This window comes from Amia ocellicauda, chromosome 1 (genome assembly GCF_036373705.1).
Source record: "Amia ocellicauda isolate fAmiCal2 chromosome 1, fAmiCal2.hap1, whole genome shotgun sequence".
In the NCBI taxonomy this organism is placed as follows: domain Eukaryota; kingdom Metazoa; phylum Chordata; class Actinopteri; order Amiiformes; family Amiidae; genus Amia; species Amia ocellicauda.
The window spans coordinates 56004569-56020024 of NC_089850.1; the positions used below are offsets into that span (position 1 = coordinate 56004569).

A 15456-nucleotide genomic window follows, 5' to 3' on the forward strand; every position below is an offset into this window, starting at 1 on the left:
AAGCCATAATAAAGCTTTAGAGAGACTTAAGTTGCAAGAAAATATTTCTAAAGAAGGCCACTTATAACTGTTGATGTATTTCAATACAACAATACAGTTCTGCAGAGTCTCTCTCCCTAAAATAAAAGGCAGTTTTCTAGGGCGGAAGAAAAGAATCAACACCTGGCTACTTCAGAAAGAAACAGTACCCCGCAGTGTCACACCTGCAGATTACTGTGCCTCGGTTTTAACCACGTACTTAATTTTAAACGGTACATCCAGCTGGGGAAGGACAGAGCAGGCCTTGTTGTCATTTCACCTGTTTCCCACAAAGCAGCTGCAGCTCAGAGTGGCATGATTACTGTGGGTTGGGATAAAGATATTCCCATTAATATCAGTTCATATTAAGTCGGTGGACGTGGCAATGTCTTTAGATAAGCAAAAGGTCAATCAAAATCATAAAAAATCAGCAAGAAACCTCACCAAATGAAAGGATCGGTCTTCAGTCTGAATTGTAGGACAGGTATAAACCACACTTTCACAAACTTCACTAGAAACTCACTAGATTAATTAAACTTCTGAAATAACAATACAACTAAAATCAAACAGAAGAAACAATACAGCACCAATTAGTCAGAAACCCATAACCTAAGCAAAAATACACTTGCACTCCAAAGGATATGAATTAAAACCTTTTACACTACACTGCACAGTCAATCATTCCTGAAAAAATGTAACCCACACTTATACACACAGCAACCACAACAACACAGTGCATGTCAATGTGCAGTGCCCACCTAACCATTTAACATTAAACAGAATGTAAATCAGACTACAAAAACTACACAACATAATGCTTGATGTTCATTAGTTATATTTTGTTGGATTGTTTTCTTTCATTGGCGCATTAAATCCAGGGATAACATGTGGCGGTACTGGGGCGTCTTCAGAGTGACCCCTTACAGAGGTAAAGGATAATCCAGATGGTGTGACATCCCTGTCCTTTGACCTCAACATGACATAATCCCATACTTAAACTCATCGCAGTACAGTGACTGAATGCACACAGCTACACACGACAACACAATGTGTGCTGCTTCTCCTGTTGTGTAGAGGAAGACCTGGGGATGTGATACATTTAGAAAACAAAAGTGTACGTTTTGCCAAACATGCTTCAAATGTGCTGCAATATTCAGTCAATCAATGACAACCTTTACTTAAGCACATAGCTCAGCTGACAACATATTCCCATTGTCAATATGCTGGCATCAGATATATTGCAATATATTTTTTTAATGATTTATTTATATGTAGTTCCTTCTTTACGGAATCTTAATTTGGACAGGAAGGTACAGTTATAACTTTGAAAACGTCTTTGACACACTTAACAACGGTGTCCCTCACTTTAAGTTGTGAAGATATTTCCGAGTTGATTTATAAAATGCTCCCCATGCTGGTAAAATGGTGAATCGCAGAGAAATGCTCAAATAACACGAACCTTTGCATATTGTCTTATTTACATTGCAGTGCTCAGACTGAAGCACTGAGATTCCACGATTTTATTGAGACATTCCAAGGGTGTAATTATTAGAAAATTGACTATTAAATTGTGCTGTTCAATGTATAATGCCTTCTGAAAACCCACTAACAAAATAAATACGTACATTTTACAACACATACAATACATAAACGAATATTAGAGACACTACTGAAATCAAGTACAATCTTGCTCCCAGACCAACAGCCTTTGCATTACATTTAAATGGGTCACAGGCTCATTTGGTATAATTAAGTTTTACACATAAACCTAACAAGTTGGGACCAGAAATAAATCACACAAAAAGTAATTTAGATTTTGTATTAATTCAACTCAAAATATGATGTTCCTCACAGTATTGCATATCAATTATGATATATCAACTAATTTTATTTAGATACATACATACATACATGTATATAATTTATTTATATTTATCATAATCTCAATATCCTTTAGGGCAAACAAACAGTGTTATGGCAGTGTGTATAATTAAGTTATTGACTGACTTTTTTTGGATCAAGGCCCTGCATTAGAATAGGCAGAACTAGATCAATCCATTAATTATGTATCATGATTGGCAGTGAATACAGTGCAGAGATGTGCAACTACAATCTTCGACCACCACATACAGTACTGTGCAAAAGCTTTAGGCAGGTGTGAAAATCTACATGAAATCCATATTTGGTGTGACCACCCTTTGCTTTCAAAACTGCATCAATTCTTCTAGGTACACTTGCACAAAGTCAGGGATTTTGTAGGCATATAGTCAGGTGTATGATTAAACAATTATACCATACAGGTGCTAATGATCATCAATTCAATATGTAGGTTGAAACACAATCATTAACTGAAACAGAAACAGCTGTGTAGGAGGAATAAAACTGTGTGAGGAACAGCCAAACTCAGCTAACAAGGTGAGGCTGCTGAATACAGTTTCCTGTCAAAAGTCATACACCATGGCAAGACTGAGCACAGCAACAAGACACAAGGTAGTTATACTGCATCAGCAAGCTCTCTCCCAGGCAGATATTTCAAGGCAGACAGGGGTTTCCAGATGTGCTGTCCAAGCTCTGAAGCACAAAGAAACAGGCAACGTTGAGGACCGTAGACGCAGTGGTCGACCATGGAAACTTACTGCAGCAGATGAAAGACACATCATGCTTACTTCCCTTCGCAATCGGAAGATGTCCAGCAGTGCCATCAGCTGAGAATTGGCAGAAAACAGTGGGACCCTGGTACACCCATCTACTGTCCGGAGAAGTCTGGTTAGAAGTGGCCTTCATGGAAGACTTGCGACCAAAAAGCCATACCTCCAACGTGGCAACAAGGCCAAGCAACTCAACTATGCATGAAAACACAGGAACCGGGGTGCAGAAAAATGGCAGCAGGTGCTCTGGACTGATGAGTCATAATTTGAAATATCTGGCTGTAGCAGAAGGCAGTTTGTTCACTGAAGGGCTGGAGAGCGGTACACGAATGAGTGTCTGCAGACAACAGTGAAGCATGGTGGAGGTTCCTTGCAAGTTTGGGGCTGCATTTCTGCAAATGGAGTTGGGGATTTGGTCAAAATGAATGGTCTCTTCAATGCTGAGAAGTACAGGCAGATACATATCCATCATGCAATACCATCAGGGAGGCATCTGATTGGCCCCAAATTTATTCTGCATCATGACAACGACCCCAAACATACAGCGACAGTCATTAAGAACTATCTTCAGCGTAATGAAGGACAAGGAGTCCTGGAAGTGATGGTATGGACCCCACAGAGCCCTGATCTCAACATCAACATCATCTGTCTGGGATTACATGAAGAGAGAGAAGCAACTGAGGCTGCCTAAATCCACAGAAGAACTGTGGTTAGTTCTCCAAGATGTTTGGGCCAACCTACCTGCCGAGTTCCTTAAAAACAGTGTGCAGGTGTACCTAGATGAATTGATGCTGTTTTGAAGGCAAAGGGTGGTCACACCAAATATGGATTTGATGTAGATTTTTCTTCTGTTCACTCACTTTGCATTTAGTTAACTGATAAATATAATCTATTAACGTGTATTTTTGAAAGCATTTTTACTATACAGCATTTTTTCACACCTGCCTAAAACTTTTGCACAGTACTGTATGTGTATGTGCATTCCTAGCTTTCCATTAGCAACTGATAAATACATGGAAATAACCGTACAATTCAAATAATTAGTTCACTTAAGAAAATAACACATGTAAAATAAATACATGCATAAATAAAGAACCGAGATGAGGTAATAATGCAAGATTGATTGTTATTAATTGGCTTTCTCACATGTTCATGTGAGAATATATGTTAGAATGTATTTATTAAATACAGTTTTGTTATATATTTTCTGTAGTGAACACAGAAAGCCTGATAAACTGAAGCTGGTTAGAATGAATCACAGAGTATAATCCCTGATGTTTAAATTGCCAGGGAAGAGGTACAAGCAGACGTACTGTACCTGCTGATATTATTTTAATGCAACTCAATACCCTGGGAGTATTTATCTGATCATTTAGGTAATAATGTGTCTGTTTGCTCTGAGCAGCACGTTTTTGCTGGAGGAGCTGCCTGTCCGTGAGAAGACGGCTGCTTCTCTGTCAGAACTGGAGGCTGGAGAGCTTGAGGCCAAAGACAGATGGGCCGATAGTGCTCAAGGCTGTCAGCTCAATCTGCTACAGCCCTGCTGTGATCATATACATTTCAATGTACTTAAATGCAAGAAGTGAACTTTTCTGAATTACATTTCAAACTTCATAGATCCTGAAGAAAAAAGGCTTCTAAAAATCTAATCCTTACTGAAATATATTAATCTGTGTGTGGCGTATTCTTCAACATGAAGACCTGCAGATCATGCATCTCTCAATGCTTTCAGCTCAATGAGTCACACTTCTCTCAAACAGTTTGGAAAACACAGGCAATTTCATCTTCACATGACCCTCTCTGCCAAATGCATGATGATAAAACATACATGCTGCTAATCAATCAATTAAAAAAGAAACTAAACATCAGTAGGGGCTATTTTGTTTTTTATAAATGAATAAATAAAATAAATAAAACCTGAAGCTGTGCTGATACAAAATAGTAAAAATAGTAACAAGCACCCATGGACCAAGAATACTGTGAACTGTGAAAATAATACTATATATTTACAAGATTCATTATCCATGAATTAGAGAGTTAACAATTTCCCTCACACATATGTGAACTCAACTCCAATTTTGTCACACACACAAACTTATCCATACTAAAAGTCTGCATATAGTCAAAAGTGTTCACCCTCCTTGGACCTCTCATTGTGTTACAACATGAAATCAGAATGGATTTAATCAGGAGATGATATTTTTCACTTTGACATTATGGACATTTTCTGTGTTGATCAGCGGCAAAAACTCCTGATTAAATCCATTCCGATGTCATGTTATAACACGATGAAATGTGGAAAAGTTAGTTTGGAGAGCCACTTGAAATGATCAGTTTTACACCTTTGCTCTTTAACGATTGAAAGATTTTGGCCAGGCAACATTGCTTCATAAGAATGAAAAATGTGAGTGTACACAACAGTGTAACAAAGTACCTGACTGATTGATATACACTCACCTAAAGGATTATTAGGAACACCATACTAATACTGTGTTTGACCCCCTTTCGCCTTCAGAACTGCCTTAATTCTATGTGGCATTGATTCAACAAGGTGCTGAAAGCATTCTTTAGAAATGTTGGCCCATATTGATAGGATAGCATCTTGCAGTTGATGGAGATTTGTGGGATGCACATCCAGGGCACGAAGCTCCCGTTCCACCACATCCCAAAGATGCTCTATTGGGTTGAGATCTGGTGACTGTGGGGGCCAGTTTAGTACAGTGAACTCATTGTCATGTTCAAGAAACCAATTTGAAATGATTCGACCTTTGTGACATGGTGCATTATCCTGCTGGAAGTAGCCATCAGAGGATGGGTACATGGTGGTCATAAAGGGATGGACATGGTCAGAAACAATGCTCAGGTAGGCCGTGGCATTTAAACGATGCCCAATTGGCACTAAGGGGCCTAAAGTGTGCCAAGAAAACATCCCCCACACCATTACACCACCACCACCAGCCTGCACAGTGGTAACAAGGCATGATGGATCCATGTTCTCATTCTGTTTACGCCTAATTCTGACTCTACCATCTGAATGTCTCAACAGAAATCGAGACTCATCAGACCAGGCAACTGTCCAATTTTGGTGAGCTTGTGCAAATTGTAGCCTCTTTTTCCTATTTGTAGTGGAGATGAGTGGTACCCGGTGGGGTCTTGTGCTGTTGTAGCCTATCCGGCTCAAGGTTGTACGTGTTGTGGCTTCACAAATGCTTTGCTGCATACCTCGGTTGTAACGAGTGGTTATTTCAGTCAAAGTTGCTCTTCTATCAGCTTGAATCAGTCGGCCCATTCTCCTCTGACCTCTAGCATCAACAAGGCATTTTCGCCCACAGGACTGCCACATACTGGATGTTTTTCCCTTTTCACACCATTCTTTGTAAACCCTAGAAATGGTTGTACGTGAAAATCCCAGTAACTGAGCAGACTGTGAAATACTCAGACCGTGCCACGCTCAAAATTGCTTAAATCACCTTTCTTTCACATTCAGACATTCAGTTTGGAGTTCAGGAGATTGTCTTGACCAGGACCACACCCCTAAATGCATTGAAGCAACTGCCATGTGATTGGTTGGTTAGATAATTGCATTAATGAGAAATTGAACAGGTGTTCCTAATAATCCTTTAGGTGAGTGTATATCCTCATCTATAGGTTTACACTTCCACACACATGACACAGCGCGTGTCTGACTGAGGGGACCGGCGATCGGCGCAGGCCCGGTCCAGCGCAGCCCTGGAGAGCCGGGAGCCCTGCCATCACGGCCCTGCCATCACGGCTCGGCCATTACGGCCCTGCCATCACGGCATCCAGGAGACTGCACTGTTGCCACAGCAACCGAGAGGCAGTCGTACTCACCTACCAAAAATAAACCGCACTGTGGGTTGGCGGATAAAAACCAACACAAAAGAGCTGGAAGGATCTGCGTACGGGGTAGAGGATGTGGAGATTGCCGTCTGAAAGTGTATCTTTCCACACAAACACAGTCCTTCTTGGAGATCACAAACATATATGATTCGTAACAATGCGTCCACCATTGAACACCCCTTATGCATTTATTCCAATTATATGAATACACACACACACACACACACTACTGGACTACTAAAACATGTACAAAGAACACATCCACAAACAAGCAAATGAGCTCTCAAAAGTCAATATCCAATATCCATGAATAGATGGTAACATGATATGATAATGAGTTTCTTTTGCTCGTTAAGAAGTTTCGTTGATTGAACCAATGATGCTGTTGTAACGCACTGTATGAGCAACGCTGGACAGCACAGAAACCGGCACTTGCCTGCATTCAGTGGTTGATGGAGTAGTGGCAGATAATAATCTTAATGCATGTCTATTCCTGTCTGCTACCTTTTAACAGACTCGGAAACCAGTCTTACTAATGCACTGCTTATCATAACTGCGTTCTGTCGTCACAGCGCTTCCATTATCCCTAAGAGCTACTTTTCATGTGTTATTAACACTACCAGCTTAATGGAAACACATCAGATTATGTTTATATTTTATGTAAACTAGGGTGTTGAGAGCAATGAGTGAGAAAGTGATGCCCCACCCAGAGAAATCAGGACCACTTTGTTTTGTGTTGATGTTTTACCACAAGCTTCCTTTTAAATGTCCATTTTGAGATGATTGTATCAATGTTAACATGGTATCTGTGGACAAAAATTATGTTTCAAATGATTTCAGAAGCAGGTTTTGACCAGAACAGACTGGAACACAGATTGGTCTCTATACGCCTACGGATACACTACATCAGATACGACACGGGCAGGCATGACAAGAAACATTACACAAATCATCTACGTAACTTGTGTGTGTTAACAACAGTCCTAGACCCCGTGTCACACATGTAGCCCCAAGGGTCCCTGTACTGTCAGTAGTGCAGATGGAATAATATTAAGAAGAACAATGAACAGATGGAAAAATGCATTCTCAACAAACTGTCCAGAAACATACAACCACAAAAGAATTATACATACGCTCTTTTATTTCAGGAAATTCCCTATCTGAGCCTGCTGTCTGAGAATGATTTACTAGGCTATGTCGCTTGAGAACAAAGAGACATTGACGTGTTCATTTGTTTATTTTATTTATGTCGGCAGCGGGATGATTCCTCAGTGTCAGATGCGAAGATACGCACACCGTGGGACCGGCGTGTCTTGTATAGGCAGGTAGGTTTGCTCGGTGCCACTTCTGTGAGGAAACAATGGCAACTCCAATGAGAAATGACAGACCACTCAATGACAAGTAAGATTAAAAGTTGCAGGCAGACCGGCTGAAAGAAAAACACCAGCACCAATCACAGCCTGTCCAATGTGTCTAGCAAGAGCCATTAGGGATTATACACGACTATCCCCCCCCATCATCAAATGATGTCTACTTCAGCAACAATGGATTTTTCCCGCATGAAACAACCCTGTGTGAGTTTTTCCTTCCTAACAATAAACATATAAAAGTTCATAAAAACCTCGTCAGAAAATATATGTGATATTAGATGAAAACTGAAACATTGAATTATTTGTATTGTGCTTTAATAAGAGCTCGTGGATTCAATGCGTGTTTTCTAGTCCGGTATATTCCTGATTTCGGCAGTGGATATTATTAGCTCTAGAAGTCTGTGTTGTGACCTACATTGTTCAAGTCGAGGCCCCAGAGCTGATCCACTGGATTGTGGAAGCAATCCTACAATTCATTTCACACAAACAGCTTCTGGCTACCGTATGGTTACAAAAGCATTCGCTCAAAACAATTGCAGAAATAAAATAGTATATTGTGTTGAGGGTCAAACTATGAAGCACAGATTTAATTAATAATAATGACAGTACCTATGTGTACTGTACTGTAACATAATCGATAACTTTGTAAAGTATTAGGTCCCCCCCCCATCCAGATATGTCATAAATAAGCATCCTGTTCCCTCAAGTGGTGGCCACTGAGAACTGCAAGTTTATTAAAAATGGAAAAATGAAAAGAAGACAAAAATGACAGCCTTGAGTTGAAGTCACGTGACCCAGCTGGCAAATCTACAATGTCTTCTGTGTTTGGATTGGGTAAATAAAACAGCTGTGTACTTTTTGTCTATAACACAGAATTTCCCCACACCGACTCTCTTCAATTTGTTCTGTGCTTGTAATTTGTATATTCTCCTATTAACAGACTGCAAAGCATCTGCCCCGACAAGCTGAAGTGATCATGGACAGATTGTTAACGTTTAGATTGTGGGGAATCTTTGGCACTAAATCAAAATGAAAAGAAAAAAACCCTTGGTTTTATTTTAAACCAGTTTATTATCTTTATGGAATACTACATCAAAATAATACTGGAGGAATTAATTGTGAATTGTTAGATCCGTTACATGTATGCGTTCCCGGCACTATATACCAAAACATGTTCCATAGGGGGGTAAAACTATCCCACAATGATATGCATGGAACATATGGGCAGACATGAATAAATAATACTTGTAATTCAAGAAGAAAAACAATATCTAGCTGAAATTAAACAATACATACACAAATAAATAAATCAACATAAAACAAAGCCTAAACAAAAAAGACTGTATGCATACTCTAATATTGTAATATATGTACTGATGTAATTACATTTATGAACCAAATAATGTTCTTTTCAAATCCTAATTCTTTGTGATGACTTGAAAGCATCACATTATCAAAGCATGAATATAACAGAAGCTACAGGAAAGGCACAATTCAGTCCTGTGACCTGTTCACAGGTAGACATTCAGCCTTTTCACAGGTAGCCTTGCACACTCACCTGCACAAACACTGAGGAGAGGGGCACAGCAGCCAGAAGTAGTGTGTGTGGGTGTGTTTGTGTGTGTGTGTGGGTGGGTGGGGGGGTCAGGATCGCACTGCTCTATCATAGCTCCAGAGCCCAAAAGAATCACTCAGCTGTGATCTCGAGCTCTTGAATAAGTCATGTGGCGTTTGGTCTGTCACCACCTTGAGTCAATAGCAATCGGACTGCTTGATTTGTTAGGAAACCTTCTACAAGCCTTGTCTTGCACAGGAAATGTCAACAATTGGCAACAGCGGTGTACAGAGCTGTTGAACGGCGAGCGTCAGAGAAAGAGAGATCTGCCCGGACAGTATTTACATGTTAATTGATATTTCAGGGCTCTGTCGTATCTGTGGAGAGATGTTCATCACTGTCCTACATGGGGGTGAGTAGATTCCAGGCCTAACCAATCCCCTCGCCTCTACATTTTGAGCACAATTTAACAGTTCAGTCTACCTTCTGAAAATATGATTCCTTCATCATATCCATATCTGAGTCGTGTCCAGTCAATAATCATTTCAAAGCCTGCGTGTTTTAAGGAATCACGAGTCAAAGGCATTCACATTTCACAAGTAGCTGCTTAAATCACAAAATCGAACTGACTACAAACAAACAGCCATGATTAAATCGGCTCACTGTGATTAAATGTGTTTTTTGTTGTCTTTTTTTACTGTTCCTCCAGATAATGAACAGACTCTGTTTAACATCCAGTGTAAAACAGTGCTTCTTCTAGACAGCATTAAGCTAAAATGTCACTGTAAAAACGAAGGTAATGTTTTCATTCTTTCTACAAATGCAAAATAGTTAATGCACCTGTTAATGCACACATGCTTTACTCACTACAAGTAAGACTGACAGAAATATGGTGGACGGTAATATGTAAAATATTGGAAAATGCATAATGGATGAAGCCAAGGATTTAAGTTCTTTAGAAAATTTGGAAGAAATTGAGAGTCGAATGCTTTAGCTGGGGATTTATGATTCAAAAACGTACGGCGCTACAAAAGTTCTTCCCTCTAAAGGAAAAGCTACATTGCTAAGAGCAAAGACAACCTACTGCATAAAAGCCAAGGTAGAAGAGTCCAGAACATTCGTCCTGGGAAGCAGAACCATTTATCACCCTTCCCAAAGTGGCCCCGATGCGGTTTATTTCATTCAGCAGAACAACTCAATCAGCTGATTAGTTTGCTGCGATTAAAAGCATCAATTTGTGAGCCTCCATTACTGTAAATGTGCGATCAGGACAACTCTTACATAGTCCTGCACGCTGAACACCTCACCCACAAAGCTTTTAGGGAAGAGCATTTATTTCTAAGCATTCTCTCATGAAGTGACAGAAATCAGCGAGGCATGGGGGCTGGGGATGCCTTGATTGAATAGCTCCCAGGAGCACTTAGGTATTTTCTTTGTGCTGCTTAAAATAATCCACCCCCTGCCTTGGGAACCACCATTGGATCCACCTGCTATTTTTAGTACGGGCTCTATGAGTCATTTTCACACAGATCAAATATAGATCGTGAGGTCTTTTGCAAACCATTTAAAAAATATATCAAATTGACACTTTCTTAATCAGAAGCAAGTGCCAGTTTTTCACATCTCAAGGAATTATTAGCACCTTTAATGCCCTTTCAACCTTTTTAACAGCCTTTAAAATAGGCCTTCAGGAGAACCACCTGTAAGCAATTCTTTATATGACGACACAGCCTTGTTTTCAGTCTGCATTGCCTCTCTGATATCTGTTTGGTGCTCCCGACAGCTGAGATAGATCTGGCAGATGACAGCGGCCAGGTGAAGAACCTCCTGCCAAACCAGCAGCGCTGCGCCTCCGAACTCCTGAGCGAGCGCGGAGAATACGTCCTGGTCAGCATCAGCAGTGAGTAAAAGTGTTGCACGCGTCCAGCTCTCAGTATGGCTGTCACTATCCCACTAAGCACGAGTGAAATCTTGTACTGGAAACGTATCTCAGTGTAAATCAATTGCCCTTACATAAGAGGTCAGCCATCACCTTCTTGGAATAAAGTTGTTTACTGCAGCATCACCTACCTGTGCTCATGAGTTTCGCCTTCTGTGTAAACCTGTGTTTGCCAACCTGGATCTGTAAAGTAAATACAAATAAGGTAAGTAGGCAAGCAAGTAAATAAATAAACTAACTTTAAAAATAGGACTAAAAACTGTGCCACAAATGAAGCTGGTACTTCATAACCCAGATAATACCCATAATGAAAGACAAAACAAATACCTTTTTGCTCCTCTTATATCATGTTATATTATAGATTTGTATCTTTAACATATAACAGCCTTAATCCCAAATCCTTCAGCTCCAGATTACATGATGGTTTGTCTATTGTCTATTAATGAGTGTATTGTCAATGGCAGGACCTCCTGGTTCCCAGCAGCCTGTCTACACCCCAATACTACAAGACGAGGACTTCCTCGGCTCCAAGTTTCTCGGTAGGACTTAAAATAGTTTTTGTTTTATTGATTTAAATCTCTTTGCACCGCAATGGCAGTTCTCAGAAACCTCTATTATCTGTACAGCCAACCTGAGCAGTAAAGAGCCCAGGGTGGGGCTGAGCAGAACCAGGACAAAGAAACTCAGTCAGAAGATGACGTCCTCAGCATCCATTACTTCTACAGAAAGTAAGTTTCCTGAACATTTGACCATCAGAGCATAAAGGAGACACTCACAGATTTGCAACCCTTTCTGTTTTAAGGAACAGTGTGTTTTCAAGTGAAAACCAACACACTTTCAGAACTAGCTAGATATTATTTATTAAATATAGATCAATACTGTCACTTGTGCACTCCATCCAGATAGAGCATTATGCAAATGAGGTCGTCAGTGTATGACTCATTCAAACTTTTTTAAATGACTTACATAAACAATATATTTGAGCTATCACAGGTAGTTATTAAACATAATTTGTACATAGAAAACTGTTATTATTCTTATTCTCATTCTCATCTCCAAGGTAAGGAAAGCTCTTCTCCCCAAAGAGTTAAACCGGCAGGACAATCATCTTCTCGAACAAAGCAAGGAAGAAAAGATTAAGAAGTGAAAAAGGAAAATGAAAAAAGGAAATATACACATGTATCATACCTAGACATGCAAACATAATTTTGATGTAAATACAATTTTAAAAGATCGACTTATACATAACTAATATAACAGCATAATTTTGTTTCCCCAAAATTCAATTAATGTTTTTTCTTAGTTTAATTCCATTTGTACTGTGTAAAATAGCTCAGTTCAGAATCCACTGTACACCCCAAAAAATCACGTATATGTTTGAATGTGTGTAATTCTTTTTTATTATTATTATTATTATTATTATTATTATTATTATTATTATTATTATTATTATTATTGCATGAGATTTATCAGAATACTTACGGTTTTTTTTAAGTACCAGACATTGGTTACAAAGTCTAAAACTGTATCCCAGAACTTACAAATCAATCATTTGTTTCCTGATAATGATAGATCATGTTTGTGGCCTTTGGCTTCCTAGAAACACATATAGGAATAAATAATCTATATGGAGTCTGGGCTCATTTCATGTTTCAGCTTCAGTAATGCCTTTATGGGTGTGCTGTTGTGTGTTATGAATCATTGCACTTAAGGGTTTATATGGATGAGTTTTGTCAGTTTGCAAAGGAAACATCCGAGTGGTTGTTAACCCAGTTTATACTTAGTTTGTTGTAAACAATACATACATGTTTTCCATACGTTTCTATAATTATACTTGTTATTGATGGGTCGTTTTAGGTTTAGAATGTATGTAGGTCGTTAATTCATGTCCTACGTTTTAATGTAGTTTATTTTATTTGTGTTTCCTGGGACATTATGAGTTCCCCAAAGAAATCACGTCTGTACATGATTTATTAGGAAATGAGTAACAACAGTGAGTATTTGCTGCTGGATAATGCTGACGGAGCAGTATCGCCCATGAAGGTATAGCAGTGAACGTACACACAGAGACATAGGCAGGCATTTCTGATGAGCGCTGTGATATGTCAACCGAGATTTTAAACAGTGCAATAAACACCCGACAGGTGCTCAGTTCCAGCCTCCAGAGGCAGAGAGTATATTGCAAAAGCAGTTGCATTTAAATACTGGATCAGTTTGCTTTTACTGCGTGTAACAGCAGTTGTTTTTGACGGACACATTGTTAAATAGGGTATTTGTGTTGCGATTTCCCTCTCTCGTCACATTCACATTATTTTGCGATGTGTTCTCCTATGCCACTGCACACTGCGAAAAGGCAAAGTTAAAGACAAAGGCTTCTACTCACTTTTATTTCCTTCAACTACCACACTGTACAAAATGCAAGTGCAAATATCAATATCAACACAAATATCAATTTTCTTTATGTGGGTCAATCGTACATGCGCACATTGCAACCCCCGTCCCTTCTCTCTCTTTCTCTCTATGCATATATATTCTATATAGAAACATCAGTTTGCAAAGTTTATTTCACTCTAAGTATGTTGCATGCAACTCACCAAAAAAGCTCACAAAAGTAACGCACTCGAATGGTAATGTTTTAGCAATTTGAAAAAAGTCCATAAAACAAACAAACTCATGACACATCATGCAAGTAAATGTAATATAATAATAATAATAATATGTTCATATGCAACGACGTATCTTTTCCTTATAATTGTAATAATGCAATTTCTGTGACAGTTCTACTAATAAACTTTGAATCATCCCTGAAAAGGAAAAGCAACATGCACTTACTGAAGAAGGTGTTTGCAAAGACGTTACGATATCCAAGAGTTGTGCTTCCTCAACACATGCAGCTCATCCAGGTCCACGAGTGAGGAGCTGTAGTGTGTAGCCAACCAAAGCCAAAACGTGCATGCAGATCATCAGAGCGACACAGGAGAGAAAAGTGCAACTGCAAGACAAAAGTTTCTTTATTGTTTTTTGGGGGGGTTAAGGACTGTTGTGCGGTTGCTTTGGAGACAAGTGACAGAAATGTCCGAATAAACCCGTTATAGTGCATGTTTTAAAAACACAGGCAGGAGAAAACAGCTGTGCGTTATATATATATATATATATATATATATATATATATATATATGTATTTTAAATATTTATTTATTTATTTAGCTGGGATGTGAGGATTTTTGGGTGCGTTGGTGTTGTCACTCAACCTGTCGATAAGGTATGATAACTGGATTGCTGGGTTTTAGTCTGACATTCATGCAAATACGAGCGTTTTCTACTGTCAGCACTAGCAGCCTCTGGTTACACTTCAGCAACAGCCCCCTGAATTCACAGGCACTTGGCATGCGTTAGTAAGCATCACAAGTCTGTTTGGCAGCACCTGACTGTCTCCATCTGTTAGCAGGTCTTCTCTTCTAGGAATACTCGATCCCTGTCATGGGAGACAACACATCTACTCGAGATAAAGGCCGGACCCTCGTACATATGTGATTAGTGGCCTACGAGCTATTCAAGTGATTTTGAAAAGTTTCCAAGGACCTGGCAGCTACTAATAACACCCCAGAGTAACTTGAAGAGCAGAGATTTCCAATCCATGTATAGAACAGACCTTTAAATTCCTTAAAGAAATGTATATTGAATTCATTCCTTATCAATCTTGAGCAGTACACAAAAAAAACTATTTCTAGTTCAAATAATACCTACCTAGTAGCTTCCCAGACTCTATTCAGTCCTTGCATCTGCCTGTTGGGTTATTCCTGAGGGGAACTTACAGGATCTTCATTTGCCTTGTACTTAATAGGGGGGGATTTGATTTATGCTGAAAGCGGGTTGGTTGCTCAAGAGAGCTGACCTGTAAAGCATTTCTTCTTGGCTGCAGCATCTGCTTTACTTGCCACGGGCAAAGAAATGTAAGGCACTCTTTCAAGGATACTTCGTTTGACGCCTCGAAACAGAGACCCTGTTATTGAATCGTCAAACAATACCACATAAGCACAGAGCGCTGTCTTGATTACACCAGTA

At 39.4% G+C, this 15456-nt stretch overlaps 2 protein-coding genes across 6 annotated transcripts in view; one reads left to right on the top strand and one right to left on the bottom strand.

The window, feature by feature from the left end:
• Positions 1–15206, bottom strand: part of scn3b (sodium channel, voltage-gated, type III, beta) — a 42812-nt gene extending 27606 nt beyond the window's left edge. For 4 of the 5 annotated variants that reach the window (XR_010817444.1, XM_066709923.1, XM_066709915.1 and 1 more), the window contains exons 1-4: positions 15139–15206; positions 14816–14866; positions 14224–14383; positions 11523–11574 (exon numbers count right to left, since the gene is read on the bottom strand). The gene's annotated coding sequence lies outside the window, so the exon portion shown is untranslated. Of the gene's footprint in view, positions 1–11522; positions 11575–11718; positions 11861–14223; positions 14384–14815; positions 14867–15138 lie in introns of those variants that run through there. The other variant, XM_066709900.1, reaches the window with a different exon arrangement.
• On the top strand, positions 9568–13023 carry LOC136753647 (uncharacterized protein CXorf65 homolog). Its single transcript, XM_066709936.1, has 6 exons — positions 9568–9864; positions 10162–10248; positions 11236–11352; positions 11856–11930; positions 12018–12119; positions 12452–13023. The coding sequence occupies exons 1-6, from the start codon at positions 9798–9800 to the stop codon at positions 12529–12531; spliced, it is 528 nt and encodes a 175-aa protein (XP_066566033.1). The 5' UTR covers positions 9568–9797; the 3' UTR covers positions 12532–13023.
• Positions 15207–15456: the final 250 nt, after the last annotated feature.

Coding starts and splice junctions, on each gene's coding strand:
- LOC136753647 (XM_066709936.1), top strand. CDS start 9,798: ATGTTAATTGATATTTCAGGGCTCTGTCGTATCTGTGGAGAGATGTTC. Junction 10,249..11,235: donor ATGTCACTGTAAAAACGAAG/GTAATGTTTTCA, acceptor TGCTCCCGACAG/CTGAGATAGATCTGGCAGAT. Junction 11,931..12,017: donor CCTCGGCTCCAAGTTTCTCG/GTAGGACTTAAA, acceptor TTATCTGTACAG/CCAACCTGAGCAGTAAAGAG.